This window comes from Calonectris borealis, chromosome Z, assembly GCF_964195595.1.
Source record: "Calonectris borealis chromosome Z, bCalBor7.hap1.2, whole genome shotgun sequence".
NCBI classification, from domain to species: Eukaryota; Metazoa; Chordata; class Aves; order Procellariiformes; family Procellariidae; genus Calonectris; species Calonectris borealis.
This window is the reverse complement of record NC_134352.1, coordinates 63,292,753-63,310,587: the sequence shown is the minus strand read 5'-3', so window position 1 is coordinate 63,310,587 and position 17,835 is coordinate 63,292,753. Positions and strand designations below refer to the sequence as shown.

Below are 17,835 nucleotides of genomic sequence, written 5' to 3'. Positions count from 1 at the left end.
GGCATTTCATTCAGTTTTAAGATAATTAGAAATACCTCTAATAGAACTGTAGATACTCTGGCAAAACAATGAGACTCTTAATATTAAAATATAATTCGTAGAGCAAGTTAGCCAGTCAGGGACTTATAGAAGTGCCTTTTCCATTCCATTGTTGTTGATAAGCATACCCATATCCCTTGGCAGAACACTTCTCAACTGCATGTCCCCTGCAGTATACCAACAGTGTTGCCAAATACAGGTTATTTTGGGGCATGCTGGAAGCAAATGTGAATCTTTGTGTGCTCACAGAGAATGTGCCATCACCTGTCCTCTTCGTGCGTTGAAGGATTCTGGTTGTCAACAGCTGCGACAGCATTGGTACTAAGAGGTAACAAATCTTCAAGTAGGTCAGTCTCACTCTGCTTAAGGTAATACATCGTAATTAACATCTTGGACTCCTCCATCCAAGACCAGTGGAAAGATAGTGCTGCTCCTGAAGCTTGTTAGGTTTTCGTCAATGAGACAATCCATGCAGTAGAGATTGTTTCTTTGCTTCACTCTAAATGTCTGGCTTTGGTCCAAACACCGAAGTAACCAGAAACAGCGAGACATGGTCACACCATCTACTTCCAGGAAAAACAAGATGCACTCTTTTTTGAGAATGGTCTCTGAGTCCTTTGTGTCTCCTTGGTCCTCCCTTCTTGCCCCTCCCTGTTCCCCAGTGTGGGAATCCAAGATTAACTAAACTGTCTGTGGCCTACAGACCTTCCTACTTTGTGTGAAATGTTTGTTTGATTTCAAAAGGTACACTATCTAGAGATAAATATTTTGCCAGCTGTGTTTACCTTATATTTCCTTAATCAAGATCATATGCTATTCTTTTTTCAAATCTAGCTCACTGTAAGGCACACATTTCTCACCTATGTAGCAGATTGTGACTGTATAAGAATCTTGCCAGTAACCACTGCCAGTAAAACTTCTCTATTATTGTTGTGTATGAAATGATTATGCGCACCTGTATATACACCCCTGATACTTAATAAAAATATTGTGGTTATGGGTATCCTTGTGCAGGCAAAACGTGCTTCACTGAACACAGTGATACCGATTGTGCTACCGTTGCACTTCCTTGGTCTACTTCAGAATCCCTCATCTTCGTGGTCTTGTTCCAAAAGGAAAAAATATAACTAATCTCATTGCCCTAAAATTGTTCTTAGTTTGCAAGGTGGATTTTAGTGCTGCAGTATGGGATGTATTTCTGCTTAATGTGCATCTCTGCTATGGATAATCTTGATCAATCTAAAGTCTTTTTAGCTAACATAATTTCTCACTGAATGTGAGTGGATGCTTAAAGGGCAAGCATAGATAATCTAGCTTCTGCAATACTCTCCTGGAATTATTTAAAGAAATAATTCACTGCTTTTACTGTTTTTGCTATTTAAAATGGAGGACAGTTGTCATGTGCCAAAGGCTGCCTGAAATGTCTCTGAAGCAAGCAATTTTTAAGATACTTATTTCCAACCCTTACTTAAATGAAGAATGTAAGTGTTGTGATTTCCCTACCCTCCTTTTTTTCTTTTTTTTTTTTTTATTTGTTAAACAGACTGGAGAAAGTAAAAACTGCTTGGGGTTATTCATTGTCATTCAGTGTACTGAAGCATAACCCTGTTTCCTGATCTGTTGTGTGAAAATTTACCACTAGTGTTCTGGGTGCATCAATATCTGTTCAAAGTCCTCCAATAAGCAATTGAAAGAATGACAAGGATTTGAGGTGAAATGCATTTGTGTGAAAATTGTAGTAAGGCAGATGTTTATTGAGTCAATTGCAGGCCTCACTGTTCTAAAACCAGTGGTAAGCTGGAACTGAAATACTTAGAGGTGTGAGCAGCCTCCAAGGTACAGTGAAGTGGTCAGAACAGCTGTACTGGAGCAGACTGGCAGTCCACCTGGCAAGCATTTTCTAGCAGCAGTTGAGTTATAATCCAGGAAGAGTAGGAACAGGATGAACACATGTGATAGTTCCCCCAAGTAGTCTTCCCATACTTGAAGCTGAGAGCTAGGGCTCTTCCGCTGTGCCTTTTTGGTTGGAGAAACCTGACGGACACTGAGATTCAGTGTGATGTGTTTGATATCATGTGCTAGATAGGGTTAAGTAAGATTTCATTAGGTATTTTTCCCTTGAGGGTGATTTATCACTAGTCATCTAAAGCACCTGTTACCATTTTTGCAAAACGAATAGGAAAGTGGTGATCTGAGCTAGTTGACGTCCTGGTACATGGTGGCCTTGGACTCGTCCGAATACCCTGGTCTGTTTTCTTTGGGCGATTGTTGTTGCTTTCCTGCAAACTGGACGTGGCGATGCGAATGTGTGGAAGTCTGGAGAGTTCCTGCTATTGAAGACTCATCAGTGCTTGTAGTTACAGTACACTCTTAGTTGTTCTCTTCTGATCCAGGTTTAAGGTTATCTGACTCAGTGTCGCAGTTTCAAGTGACATTAAGGTGACATCGGTTGCAGTGGGTTCATTGTTCTTGTCTGATTCTGTAACTGCTGTCATTTGTTCAGTGTATAGCTGTTTAAAGCAGGATGACCTGAAATATCCAGGTAGTGGTGCATATTCCTCCCTCCATGCACACGTATCCCACATGCTGATTATCTCCTCTGGATGGTTGGGATCAGGTGAGTTCCTTGTGCTTCGTTTGGAAGTCTGCAAACAGTTCATAGAATCATAGAATCATTAAGGTTGGAAAAGACCTCTAAGATCATCGTGTCCAACCATCAACTCAACACCACCATGCCCACTACACCATGTCCCTAAGGGCCTCATCTACACGTCTTTTAAATACTTCCAGGGATGGTGACTCAACCGCTTCCCTGGGCAGCCTGTTCCAAGGCCTGACCACTCTTTCAGTAAAGAAATTTCTCCTAATGTCCAATCTAAACCTCCCTTGGCGCAACTCTCGTCCTATCGCCAGTTACTTGGGAGAACAGACCAACACCCACCTCGCTACAACCTCCTTTCAGGTAGTTGTAGAGCGCCATGAGGTCTCCCCTCAGCCTCCTCTTCTCCAGACTAAACAACCCCCCAGTTCCCTCAGCCGCTCCTCATAAGACTTGTGCTCCAGGCCCTTCACCAGCTTCATTGCCCTCCTCTGGACACGCTGCAACACCTCAATGTCCTTCTTGTAGTGAGGGGTCCAAAACTGAACACAATATTCGAGGTGCGGCCTCACCAGTGCCGAGTACAGGGGCACGATCACCTCCCTGCTCCTGCTGGCCACACTATTTCTGATACAGGCCAGGATGCCATTGGCCTTCTTGGCCACCTGGGCACACTGCCGGCTCATGTTCAGCTGGCTGTCAACCAGCACCCTCAGGTCCTTTTCCTCTGGGCAGCTTTCCAGCCACTCTTCCCCAAGCCTGTAGCATTGCCTGGGGTTGTTGTGGCCGAAGTGCAGGACCCGGCCCTTGGCCTTGTTGAACCTCATACAGTTGGCCTCAGCCCATCGATCCAGCCTGTCCAGGTCCCTCTGCAGAGCCTTCCTACCCTCCAGCAGATCAACGCTCCTGCCCAACTTGGTGTCGTCTGCAAACTCACTGAGGGAGCACTCGATCACCTCATCCAGATCATTGATAAAGATCTTGAACAAGACCGGCCCCAGTACTGAGCCCTGGGGAACACCGCTCGTGACCGGCCACCAACTGGATTTAACTCTGTTCACCACAACTCTCTGGGCTCGGCCATCCAGCCAGTTTTTTACCCAGTGAAGAGTGCACCTGTCTAGGCCATGATTCAGTAATGGCTCCTTACCACTGGATTTTATTCTTCTGGGCGTTTCAACAGGGGCAGCCTAACAGGTGTCAGGAAATTATGCAAGAGTAATCCCTTTTTGTTTCTTGTTTTTGTGATGATTATGGGGCTAGCTGTTTCTTTGATCATTTTTCTAGTCTGAACGCTCTGCCTGCAAAGTCTTGACCTTATGCATTTTTCTTTCCAGAGGCACAATTGGCTGATTGTCCTGCTGTCAGACCTAGTCCTGCACTGTTGTCTTCTCTGGATTCATTCTGCTTATCCTAGCAGAGCTATTGCAAACCTGTGTTTCTTCTGTTTGGGAGTTTGTGTACAGTGCCTCTGAGTAGCTTTTGTAAAGATTAAATAGTTTTTCAGTAGGAGCAAAGTGCTATGGGAAAGGAAAGAAGCATGCAGCCGTGGCAGTTTGACAGACTCTCTCCTGAGACCCCAGGTTTCAGAATCTGGTTTGATCCTTGCTGTCTTTCTTGATCTTTTTAATTGTCTTGAGGATTGCTGTTCTGTATTTCTGAGGCTGGCTAAACTGATAGAGACTTTTTTTCAGCAGGAAACTTCGAAGATTTGAGGCTTCAGTATTACTTTTACCTATATTACTTTTTCCCCTTGCTATTTGCATGTCCTGGTTGTCCTTCTACTGAGAATAAATGAATAGATTTATGCGGTGTAATGGATTGGAGTCCATTTGGTACAAATGCGGAAGCTGGCACCAGTGACTCCTGAATGAGAAATAGGACACAGAACGTGAAAGTTGGTTATAGGGCGATCCTGCTGTGACAATCCTGACTTCCTAAGGAGTTAATTGTTCTGTGATTGTACTGCTGCTTGCTTCTTACCCCAAACCAAGGAACTTCAATTCCTCCTGGAACAATTTTGATTTTAAATCGGTTTTAGGATTTTTTGAGGACATATTTATGATGACTTTACGATGGGCTGGTTCTGCTTTTTTTTTTTTGAAAGAAATAAAATATAGTTCAATTTATAGGTAAATCCTTTGAATGAAACTACTTCCTGTGCTCCCCACAATTTAAATTTTTTTCTAGATACTACAAATTTGGCAGATTATATTCTGCCTGACTCAGCTCCTTAGCTGTTCTACATGACTTCATGCTCAGTTAGATGATCTGTCTGACCATAGTGACATTTAATCTCTCTGAAGATATGTTCTACTTCTGTCTTTGTTGGAGGCAAAATTTAACCTTTCCATAGGTCCATCCACTAATTTTGAATGCGTTCAGTCGAATGTGCTAAATGTTTTTGTTTGTGTATAACTGTTCTACTTCAGTGAAGACAGCATCAGTGATCTGATATACCTTATTAATTGTGCTGCAACTTTCTAAAAAATTCCTAAAGTTAGTGATACAGAAGTGTGGTGCTCTTGCGTTCTGTTAATTTCTGATATATTTTTTCTTAACTTGCTTTAGAACTGTGTGCAAGAGATATCTAATATAAGACATTTAATAATTTAATACAGTGATTAAAATGGGGTAGAAATGAAACGGCTTTGTAGACAGAATGCTATAAAATCAAAATTAAAGTAGGATAAAAAGCAATGTTTTGTACTATGTTACACACACAAAATAATATCCCCCAAAAGTATATATGTAATTTTTACTGTCTTGAAAGTCTTTCAAGTTCTCTGAAATCTTAAAGCTAACTGTTCACACAAATGTACAGCTTTTCTTTTTAAAAAACTAAACCAAAACTCTGAAGGCAAAATAAATATCCAATATGATAAAATATCAGTTTGTTCTTATCTAGTAGGGACAGGGTTGACTAAAATTTTTGTACCTTTGTCTTAAACAGAATGTTGGCTTTGAAAGCTCAGGGAAGAAGCAGCAGGGAGAAAAAGGTAACGCTGTGGTAAGTACTGTGGTATTTTTCTTTCTTCTGAACCAACTGCACAATATATTAAAATAGAAATCCTCTTCTTTATTCATATGTTGTAATAATCACCCAAAGCACTTGAATTTTATTCTGTATCGTCTCCTGTTGTTCTGAAGGGAAATTTTTACTTACAAATATCTGTTGAAGAGCCAAGTGAATGACATGTTTTTACATGTAATTGTGTGCATATATAGAAAGGGGAATATATGGGAAACTAAATTGCAAGAAAATATTTCTGTTTTAAAGTTCAATGTCCATTATTAAATGTTTTGGCTTGTGGAGCGTTAGCGTTTTATACTACTCTTTCAAGCAACTTTTTTTTTAGTTCTTAGGAAACATAAGCATATTTTTGAAAAAGTTGGATAAAAGATGCTTGAAAAAATGCTTTCAATGCTTGTTGGGCCTCTTACTGTCCTTCTTTCTGGTTTGCTGATCTAAAAAACCTAGGCGAACATCGTATCATGTTGTTTCTGTCTTATTGGTGTATTAACATTCTTTTGCTAGAGAGCATACTTAAGAACATGAAAAATATTAAGAAGCCAAATAAAGTTCAATTTTGTGTTTAAAACTCTATAGAAAAGCAACACATGTTCAGAATCAGCTTTTTTCTTTATTAAATGATGCCAGTGCGGATGGCACTAGGTTGCTTTTGCCTCATATTGAGGCAAGTGTTTCTCATGAATAAAAAGAATGCCCAGTATTTGTTTTCAGAACTTCTCTATGAATTTCTGTGGAGGAGTTGTTATTGCATACCCCACCATGACCCCTGCGGGGAAAAAAAACCCAACAACATATGACAGCAGCTTCCATCTGCTCTGATTTTATTAATAGTGCTGCTCAGACTGTGGAAATGCTAATAAATATTGACACTTCAGTGACTGGAATTTTGAGATTTACTATAAAATGTCAGTTCAAAACATACAAAAATCTTCTGCGTATTTTATCTGGCATTGCTACAAACAGTGCATACATAAGAAGATAGAAGCATGTGCACATGCTCGCTTTTTGCAGCCTTTTGTGTAGTCTAGAAGGCTGTAGGCTTTGTGTTGTGCTTTGGCATTCTCTGCTGAGCTAAGAAACTGTGCTGTCGCTGCACTGCCTCAGCTGTGCTTACTCTTCCATAAGGTAGAGTGCAGATGACTAGCGGTGCCTCTTCCCTTCTCTTCCCTTATGCTCGTTCATCTCTTTTGACTATGTTGTTATACCTGGAGGAATTAAGACGGTATCTCTTCCTTTCTGCTTGAATAGATGTTAACAGTATGTGATACACAGCATTTATTCATACAGTAGATCCAGACATAATCCCCCAAAGGAGTAAACCTGAAGCATAAGCGGTTTGATATGGTTTTATACCTCTTCCAGAGGGTTACCATCTCTTGGTCAGATTGCTCTGTGTGTTTAATTTTCATTGTTTTCTTTGTACAGAAAGTCAGGAGGTTGTCCTGTTTGTTTCCATGGATCTTTTTCACAGCAATAGTGAAAGAAAATGGAATTATTTAATGTGAAATTAGTGGATTCTGAAAGCAAAGCAGTTATGAAGTAGCTTGATACAGCTAGCTGTACCAAATAGCTGTGATTACAAGCTGTACAGTAGCTGTGATTATTTCTACTGCACATTTAAAAAAAAAAAAAAAGGATATGGGGGCTAGTGGGGGATGGAGTTCACTTCACTGTCCTAGTGGGATAAGTATTTCATGTTCCCTGCAGTGTATTAACTTAAAAGTGACAAACACGAAAAGCCAAACGTGTCAGTTCCATAATGTAAAGGAATTCTTTAGCCATTTGAAAACATCAGTGTTGAAATACTGAAATACCAATGTCATGGCTTTTAAAAAAACTCAGTTTTTTGAATATTCCATGAAGGTTTGAGGGGCTCCTACAGTTTTCTTCAAATTTCAGCTTGTCATAGTAGATATTATTGACTTTATATGGCTTTTTTTGATTTGGGGAAGAGAAATAGATGAGACTCAAGCACAGTGGATTTAAAAATCAATTTATTCCTCTTAATGTTTTCTTAGTAACATTACAAATATCTACCCAAAAAATATGCAATCAGGTCAAACATCAGAAATGAAGCTCAGATCTAATGCTGATCTCGGCAGCGTCGTTAATGGTATACAATTAGAGACCATTCTTCAGATGAGATGTTATAGTGGCACTTGGATACTTTGGCTGTCCAGATGGAAGTTAGTGTCTAGGGCTGCCTCACAAAAAGAGCAAAAGAAAATGTGTGAAAACTAAGTTGCAACTACCTGGGCTGCGGTTGTATAGTGACAGGGTGTGTGTGTTACTGTGTAGTTATTCAAATATAAATATTAAAAAAGCGCCAAAATTACAGTTATTTGGGTATCTGAAAATTTTAAAATTTATATTTTACTGTAAACTTAATCTATAATTTTTCTCATCCTTTTTTTTTTGCTAAGGATGTTTCTGTAATAGATCTTGCTTTAAATTACAGGTCTGTACTCTCATATACCTATGCCTTACTGATGCCTTGGTCTAGGATTATAAGAATATTGATATTACTGCATTTCAGTTAAAGGCTGTACTTGAAGTAGAATATTTTATTATGTAGGTATTTGCCAAGAGGTTTTTTGCTTCTTTTCTCAGTTTAAAAGTACTTTTGTTGTTTTGTTTCCACAAAGTCAATCTGGTTTTGTCATTGTTAAGCTTTTGGCACAATAATGCCAAGTACTCACTGCTTTGTTGTGTTGCTGCTTTTTTTAAAGTTACAGAAATGAATAGAAATAAATATTCCAAAGATTTCTTTTGATATACTTAGGGTGGGTTTTACTTGTCATAATAACTCTTCAGGTTTGTTGTAGCATAGGCAGTTTAGGTAAATTTCTAAGCTGGAAAATAACTGTTGCAACAAATATCTAGTTAGATAGTCTCTAGTTTCAATAAAGTGGGAGAATGCTGTTGTTGAACCAAGAAAATGTTATTGATACCATCAACACCATTACAACTAAGTAAAGAGATTTTATAAAATAGTTTGATGAAGAACTTCAGATCTTAATTGTGTAAAGGATTTCTGAATATTTTAAAGCAAAAGAAAATAGAAATAGTAAATTGAAATCTGGTTAGAATTTACTTCATAGAATACAAGAAACAGATAATTTAAGCATTGATCTCCTGGGAGCTACCTGAAATTATCTTGCTGCCCTGGCCCTGGAAGGTGGGTGGGTGTTTTTGTTTCTTTGTGGTTTTGGGGGTTTTGGTTTTGGTTTTGGGTTTTTTTTTAAATATATATAGGCATTGAGAGCTTGGAAAGTAGTTAGCCTCAAGAGAAGCTTTGAGTTTTGTATTTCAGCAAGCTAGGAGTAGAGTATTGCTGGGTTTGCTTATATCCTAGCAGCTCTTGAATCAGTAAAAGCAAAACTGATTTCTGCCCTCTCTGTTCCCTTTATTTATTCTCAAAAAATGCCGCAACCATCCTTCATATTTTTGCATTTAACAATTGGTTATTATTTACTGTATTTATTAACATTCATAGATTTCATAGACTACCAGGTTGGAAGGGATCTCAAGGATCATCTGAGCCAACCTTTCTTGGCAAAAGCACAGTCTAGACAAGATGACCCAGCACCCTGTCCAGCTGAATCTTAAAAGTGTCCAATGTTGGGGAATCCATCACTTCCCTGGAGAGATTATTCCAATGGCTGATTGTTCTCATTGTGAAAAACTTTCCTCCTGTGTCCAGTCGGAATCTCCCCAGGAGTAACTTGTATCCATTACCCCTGGTCTTTTCCATGTGACTCCTTGTAAAAAGGGAGTCTCCATCTTCTTTGTAGCCACCCTTTAAATACTGGAACATGGTGATAAGATCTCCCTTAAGCCTTCTCTTCTCAAGGCTGAACAAACCCAGTTCTCTCAGTCTTTCCTGATATGGCAGGCTTCCCAGTTCTTGGATCATCTTTGTGGTCCTTCTCTGGACCCTTTCCAGCCTGTCCACATCTTTTTTGCATAGCGGGGCCCAAAACTGAACACAGTATTCCAGGTGTGGCCTGACAAGGGCTGAGTAGAGCGGGATAACGACTTCCGTGCCTCTGCTGGTGATGCCCTTGTTGATGCAACCCAGCATCCTGTTGCTTTCCTTGCTGCAGCAGCACCCTATTAGCTCATATTGAGCTTGTTGTCCAGCAGGATCCCCAGGTCCCTTTCCACAGAGCTGCCCACCAGTCAGGTAGATCCCAGCCTGTGCTGCACTCCTGGATTATGTTTTCGCAGGTGCAAGACCTTACACTTGTCCTTGTTGAACTTCATAAGGTTCTTGTTAGCCCACTCTTCCAGCCTATCCAGGTCTTCCTGCAGGGTGGCTCTCCCTTCTGAAGTGTCCAGTTCCCCACTCAGTTTGGTATCATCAGCAAACTTCATCAGGGTTGTCGTGGTTTAACCCCAGCCAGCAACTAAGCCCCACACAGCCGCTCTCTCACTCCCCCCGGGTGGGATGGAGGAGAGAATCGGAAGGGTAAAAGTGAGAAAACTCGTGGGTTGAGATAAAGACAGTTTAATAGGGAAAGCAAAAGCCACACGCGCAAGCAAAGCAAAACAAGGAATTCATTCACTACTTCCCATCGGCAGGCAGGTGTTCAGCCATCGCCAGGAAAGCTCCATCACGCGTAATGGTTACTTGGGAAGACAAATGCCATCACTCTGAACTCCCCCCCTTCCTTCCTTCTTTGCCCAGCCTTATATGCTGAGCATGATGTCATATGGTATGGAATAGCCCATTGGCCAACTGGTCAGCCGTCCCAGGCACACTCCCTCCCAGCCCCCCGCACACCTGGCAGGGTACGGGAAAATGAGAAGTCTTGACTAGCGTAAACATTACTTAGCAACAGCTAAAACATCAATGTGTTATCAACGTTATTTTCATACTACATCCAAAACACAGCACTATACCAGTTAATAGGAAGAAAATCAACTCCATCCCAGCTGAAATGAGGACAAGGGTACACTTGATCCTGTCATCCAGATCACTTACGAAGATATTAAACAGCGTTGGGCCCAGTATCGATCCCTGGGGGAGCCCGCTTGGGACAGGTTGCCTGTTTGAAAAGGAGCTATTTATCACCACCTTCTGGATGTGGCCTGTCAGCCAGTTCCTCACCCACCGCATGGACCACTTGTCTAGACCGTAGTGCATCAGTTTCTTTAGGAGAAGGCTGTGGGAAACCATATCGAAAGCCTTGGAGAAATCCAGGTAGGCAATGTCCACTGCTCGCCCCACATCAACGAAGCAGGTTACATTGTCGTCGAAGGCGATCAGGTTTGTCAAGCACGATTTGCCCTTGGTGAATCCGTGCTGGCTTTTCCCAGTCACGTGCCTCATTTGACTTGTGATAGCCCCCAGGAGGATTCATTCCATAACTTTCCCAGGGACTGAAGTAAGACTGATGGGCCTATAATTTCCTGGATCCTCCTTTAAGCCCTTCTTGTAGATGGGGGTGACATTAGCCTTCTTTCAGTCTTCTGGAATGTCCTTCGATCTCCAAAACTTCTCAAAGATTATGGACAGTGGTCTCACAACGACATCAGCCACCTCTCTTAACACACTCGGGTGGATAACGTCAGGGCCCATAGATTTGTAAGGGTCAAACTCCTGTAATGTTCCTCCTCCTGTTGTCACCATTCACCATTGTTGTTTCATGAGTAATGGCTTTTATTTCTTTTGGTCTGAATGCTGTACGTGAGCAAGTACAGTATGGTTTTGGGTGTTCCCTGCCTGCATGAGGACATGCAGCCATGGATGCAGTTGAGCATTGTTTTCATATCAGGAGCAAAGAGGGTCAGACTATGGCTTCACATTAAAATGGTGAAATGGTTCCAAAATCCCTTTTATTTCCTACCGCTTGTTCTCTCCCCCAGGGTGCAGCACTGTGGTTCATTGATTTGTACTGACCTGAGTGTTTGCCAGTCTCATTCAGTGAAATGAATGACATAACAAATCCAATTTTGCAAAATTTTTTTTTTTCTAGACAAGACAGAAGGAAATAGCTTGGATGAGAGGGAGGAGGAGGTGAAAATACCTGAACTTGGCATTGTCACCAAATGAGGCTTCGACACCTCAACCAGAGAATGCCAGTGCCTCTTACAAAAAGGCAGTCTCTTCACAGTATGTACTGGCTTTTCATGTTTCAGCTCCTTGTCAGTGGCCATCCAGTTAAGCCATACTTTCCTCTCCTAAAGAGAACAAGAAAAAGGATTGCAGAGAAACAAAATTCCAAGCTAGGGTTTGCTGTCTGTTAAATTAAGACCTCGCCATTCCCATCCAAGATCCGTGGATTGATCTTAGGAGAAGCCTGAACCAATCGTAAGCGCCGCCCTCCCGCCCCCCCAGCTTCTGCACATGATTTCATAATGAGCAAGAGGTGCCAAGTAATTTCTGAGGTTAAAGAATGAAGGATAATCATGTTCTTACTTTACTGTAAGAACCAAGGATGTTTTTTGTTCCTTAAAGTGCTGAGATGTTTACAGTTTACCCAAATTCATGAGGACTAGTGCTGCTGTTAGCTGGAAGAGATTAATTTAAATTGTGCTGTGAGTTTTCACAATATAGTATCTTTCATCAACAAGCCAAGAGCCTGTGTCTTGGTATCTTCTGTGGTGCGTGTTGCTGCTTTAGGAAGAGAAAAACCTTTAACATCTCTAAAGACAAACTGGTTCATATTTTTATGTCCAGTACAGGAAACTCAATTTCCAACTGATTTTTTTAATGTAGAGGAAGTAATCAATTCTTTTTTTTTTTGTTTTTTTTTTTTTTTTTTAAGGGATTAAATAAGATTCTTAATAAATAATAATTTTTTTTTTTCATAATTCTTTGTTTCAACAAGGGTATGTTGAGACTTCTTCAGTTGGCCAAATAAGCCTTCTTGTATTTGTCAGGTTGTGTATTAGGTTACGTGCTGCCCTACACAATCTTTCCCTTTTCTGTATTTACACATCCTCAGCTCCGTAATTCTGAACTTGTTTGTAGATAGTGGAGTGGGCTAAAAAGTACCTGACCAGACATTTTTGTGCCTAGTTGTTCGTGCCTTTCTGTATAAATATCTGATAGCTGATTTCGTTTTCAGCTCTGCTGCTGATGTAACTGGTAAACACCCTTTTGAAAGGCTTGAAGGGTTGAAAAAATCCTTTCACCAGCTTAGAGCATGAGCGGTCACATCCTGTTAGCATCAGACAGGAATTTTAAGGAACTAATGGTTCAGTGAAACTATTGCTTTTAGAGCAAATTAACAGAGATTAGGAACAAAATTACTGTGAGCTGAAATTCTACTTGTAACAAGCCAGAGTTCAGAATTTTCATAGAAATGCAATATTTGGGGGGCTGTGTGTTTTGTGAGTTTTTTTTTCTTTTTCTTTTTTTTTAAATGCTCATCAAACGATAGGTAGACAGTTCCCATGAGGTTCTGGCAGATTGCAGGTGCTGTTGTGCTGCCAGATATTTGGAAGATGGGGGTGTGCAGGGAATTATCAAAGAGTTCCAGGAAAGAGTGATGTTTCACTGGATGATGAAACTCTTCTACATTAATATTTAGTGTGTATCCAAGCTTACTGTTGATCTTGCTTTCTTTCATTGGTCATGGTCTTTCAAACCTAAGCTTTGCTTTTCTGCTTCCAGTGATTTTTATTCTATTCAGTAAAAATGTTTCATCATTTATAGATTATATTGGGTGTAGGTGGCAAGGTTTTGGTAGCAGGGGCGCTGCAGGGGTGGCTTCTATGAGACGATGCCAGAAACTGCCCCCATGTCAGATGGAGCCAGTTCCAGCTGGCTCCAAGATGGATCCGCAGATGGCCAAAACCGAGTCAGTCAATGATATTGGTAGCGCCTCTGTGACAACGTATTTAAAAAAGCGTAAAAGACTGCTGCACTACAGCAATCAGGAGAGAGGAGTGAGGATATGTGAGAGAAACAACTCTGCACACACCAAGGTCAATGAAGAAGGAGGGGGAGAAGGTGCTCCTGGCACTGGAGCAGAGATTCCTCTGCAGCCCATGGTGAAGACCATGGTGAAGCAGGTTGTTACCCTGCAGCCCACAGAGGTCCATGGTGGAGCAGATATCTACCTGCAGCCCATGGAGGACTCCATGCCAGAGCAGGCGGATGCGCCTGAAGGAAGCTGTGACACTGTGGAGAGCCCACACTGGAGCAGGCTCCTGGCAGGACCTGTGGCCCTGTGGACAGAGGAGCCCACGCTGGAGCAGGTTTTCTGGCAGGACTTGTGACGCCATGAGGGACCCATGCTGGAGCAGTCTGTTCCTGAAGGCCTGCATCCCTAGAAAGGACTCATGCTGGAGCAGTTTGTGAGGAACTGCAGCCTGTGGGAAGGACCCACGTTGGAGAAGTTGGACTGTCTCCCGTCCAGAGACGGAGGGCTGGTACCCCACGCTGGAGCAGGGAAAGAGTATAAGGAGGAAGGAGCGGCAGAGACAGCATGTAATGAACTGACCACAACTCCATTCCCTGTCCCCCTGCACTGCTCGGGGGGAGGAGATAGAGAAGTCGGGAGTGATAGAGTGGCTTGATGGGCACCTGGCAGCCCGTCAAGGTCAACCCACTACATAGACACAGTCCACTGTTGTTATAGTATAGATCTGATATAATTGTAGTCTTTGCTTTGCCCTAGCTTCTCCGATAATTTTTTTCTGAATATTGATTAATTACACAGTATTCTCCACTTATTACTTCACTGGCTTTTAGCAAGTGTCAACCGCTGCTTGTAACAGTGGAGGGCTGACAGCTGTAATTAAATCAGAGGCTGGTAGTAGATGCTTTGCTGTTTGATCAGTTGGGGAGGGGGAAACATGTATCTGGAAGTAGAGAACTCTCAATTTCAAATGGCAGAATTTATTTTTAAGGTTTTTTTATTGGATATTGTGGCTTCCTTGAACAAGTGCCATGATACCCCTTGATCAGTTTGGCTTTGCTTATCAATTCTGGAACTTTAAAGTGCTCCAAGTCATTCATAGTCTCAAACGGGATAGAGTATATGAACTGATATCTATCTATCTAGTTATATACATAAAGCAATTTTACATTGTTTGATTTAGTGCCTTCAGATGGTCTGATGTTGTGGTATATTATGAAATGAAGATTTTTCTGCTTGCTAGACTTCCCTGTTTTGTGGGAAGGGAAACAATCCTATACTGCATGTTCCCTTCTACCTTCTGTGCATTTACCCAAACTATCCGTGGAGAAATTCTTATTTTGAGCAATATAAGAAAAGCATATGTTCTGTGCAACATCAGATTTTCCTGTCTTTGGTAATTATAACAGTGGACTCTTTTCTGTAGTACATCCTTCCTTTCCTCCATTACAGTTTTTCTGCTTTGGCAACTGACCACAAGATGGGTGGACAGACAGACAGATAGGGAGGGGGTGTGTGTCTGGCTGTCTATATATATAAATATATATTGCAGAAGAGTGGTGGTGTGGAATGCTTGCTGTGACTATCCTACTGCACCCATTTTCTAGTATTGGCAGCCATCTCCATTGTAGAACACTGGTGCTAAACAATTCTTCATATATGTGTAGAAGTAAAATTTGAACAAATGTAAGACAGATTTCAACTAAATCACATTGCGTAGTTTCCTACATTTACTTAAGTGTAGCTCTCTTGGTTCATTCTGCTTTTTGAAGCCTTATAACTAGCTGTATGCTCAAGTTGGTCAAATCAATGGTTTTTGGGGAGGGTTGTTTATTTGGTACTTAAATATGAGTTTGACTATTTTGGCTTGAGATGCGAGCTGTGAATTTAGGTACTTTAACTGACATGATAACTGACGGGAGATATGACCCAACACTGTCACGTTGTACAGGCATTTGTTTGCTTATCCGTGTTTACAGTGCTGTGGATGCATGTGATCTTTTAAAAAACCCTTCCTCCCCAACCCCTCAAAAAGCTCAAGATCTCTTTTACAAAATAAAGAATAAGTTAGGAAAACTAGGTATGTGTGTTTTGCATTGTTAGCCTTATGAGTTTTGTTGCTTCAGAAACTTTTGAGACCTGAGCAAGAAAGACTAGGTTTGAAGAGAACAGCTGCTGAGAAGGAGGGGGCAAACAGTGTAATGTATGCCCTTTTTGAGGGATTTGAATGAAAAGGAGTATCTTACTTCGTTATTTATGTGAACCATGTAGTGAACTTTTTCATATTCTGGAAACCAAAACGTAATTCTCAGAAGTTGAAATGACTGGATGAAGTGAACTTACTGATGGCTGCAGCTGGTATGATATAGCTGTGTCTTCTCCTGCCAGACTTCTGGTAATCAACTCAATGTACAAACTCTGCTTCCAGTCCTTGTTGTTTCCAAGGCATACGTTCTTTTGTTTATACTCCTGTTTGAAGAGACTGCTGTTAGTGCTCCTTTCTGAAGTGGTGTGTTTTTCCATAGCTCTGCAGATCGCTGAAGTAATAACAAAATGAGATGATATTTCTTTTTATTAAAGGCTTTTTCGTGTGTGAATGTTGGCCATGGAATTCCTCTTGTGTCTTCATGTGCGGCCTCTGAGACTTGGAGAAGACATAGGTAGCTCTGACCCAGTGAGCACATCAGCTTCCATAGCATCTTTGGCATCTGGCTGTGGGTGGCTGGAGGATGTCATGCTGGAGCCTGTTCCTGTGGAAGAAGCAGGAGGAGGTTACGCTGTCTCTTTTGCTGACTTTCCCATTCTGTGGAAATCCCCAGCGTGGAATTTGCAGTCTCTAAACTCTTTGCATTGCAATACAGTAAAATATTTTTATTTTTAGGTTGCTTTTTATCTAAAGAATGTGGCTGGAGTTTTAAGGGAAGTGTTAAGTGTCTGATAGATAATTAACACTGTTAAAAAAGGAAGTCTTGACATCCCACTATTCTAATGAAGAGTTTTCTTTCATCCTTTTAATGGATGGATGTAGAATCTTACTGTATCCAGTCTGAGTGATAAGTTGTACTTCTGTTTAGTGAAAACACTAAAGTACAGCAGTCCCTTGACCTGTTGTCATATAAATTAAACATACTATTAAGTACTTGGAAAGCTAGCTGCTCATAGAGGAAAATCCAAGTGTGTGACTTTTTTTCTTTTCTTAGTAAGAAGAGGGGTCTCGCAGCCTGCGACTTCGTATAGTGCAGTGGCCATGGTATTTTATGTTCTCCCTGTATTACTAACATACTGTCTGAAAGTTGAAGTGCAGTCTGCTAAATTTGTCTGAAAGCCCTTTTTGGTACTTGGAAAAGGAAGTTTCCTGTTACCAATCCAGAAATTGGAATATAATTTCTGCAATTCCAAAAAAATGGAGATGATAAAAAATCATATTTTAATTTGGAGTATTGGCAGTTTGATTGAGGCAATAAATACATAGTGCTGTTTTGGAAAAGTATGTATTTTTAGACCAATTTCCTGAGGAAATGAAGCTCACATGATTGTGTTGTCTGTCTGCACATGTTGGTTCTTCCTGAAAAATTGTTGAGTCTGTCATCTGATTTCAGCTAAACTTGAAACTTGAGGTGACATTTTGAAGATGATTGTTTCTGAATTTGGTGAAAATTCATTGCTAATTAGAGGAAAGAGACCTAAACTTGTGCTCTTGCTGAGGAGAGAAGAGGCAGAACGTGGCTGGTGTATGCTGTCAGTAATCAGCTAGTCAATTTGTACCATATAGGTTTGCTGTCTCCTGCTGAGTAGGAATATTGTAGAAGCTGTGGAGAGTAAAGGGGACAGTTGTAGCAATGATTGAGTTTAAAGGAAGAAACATTTCCATAGCAAAGTTAAGTTTCCTTAGTTCCAGTGTGCATATGAAGATGCGTTGAAGTTTTCCAAACTGAGTGGAGTTGCAGAAAGAAGTCACTTCTTTATCTGTGCACTTGGAAACCTTTCCTTTTAAACTGTAGATAGAACAGTTGGTAGAAACCACATTGGTTCTTTTTGTTGTATTCTGTTTTTAAATGAGGGATTTGAAATTAAAGTACATGAATTTAATCTCATTCATCACAAAAAAAATTTAGCTTTCCTATAGCTACATTGTAATGCTCTGTAGAGCGTGGATTTTATTGTATTAAGCAAAGATATCATCCCAGTAACCTTTGTAAAGGTAGGGATAAGCTATATTGTAAAAACACAATTGACACTTCAGAACAACTTCTTCAAAATTCTCTGCTTCTCTGCAACGTAGGACTGTG

The 17,835-nt window shown here is 40.8% G+C and overlaps 1 protein-coding gene across 14 annotated transcripts in view; it reads left to right on the top strand.

Annotated features, from left to right (window-relative positions):
- Window positions 1–17,835, top strand: part of ERBIN (erbb2 interacting protein) — a 132,778-nt gene that overhangs the window by 43,327 nt on the left and 71,616 nt on the right. For 7 of the 14 annotated variants that reach the window (XM_075137239.1, XM_075137228.1, XM_075137234.1 and 4 more), the window contains one exon: window positions 5,592–5,648. Coding sequence is in view for 4 of the 14 variants with exons in the window: in XM_075137241.1 (XP_074993342.1) it covers window positions 16,276–16,317 (42 nt within the window). In the remaining 10 variants the exon portion in view is untranslated. Of the gene's footprint in view, window positions 1–160; window positions 387–5,591; window positions 5,649–11,681; window positions 11,791–15,841; window positions 16,318–17,835 lie in introns of those variants that run through there. The other 7 variants (XM_075137231.1, XM_075137232.1, XM_075137233.1 and 4 more) reach the window with 7 other exon arrangements.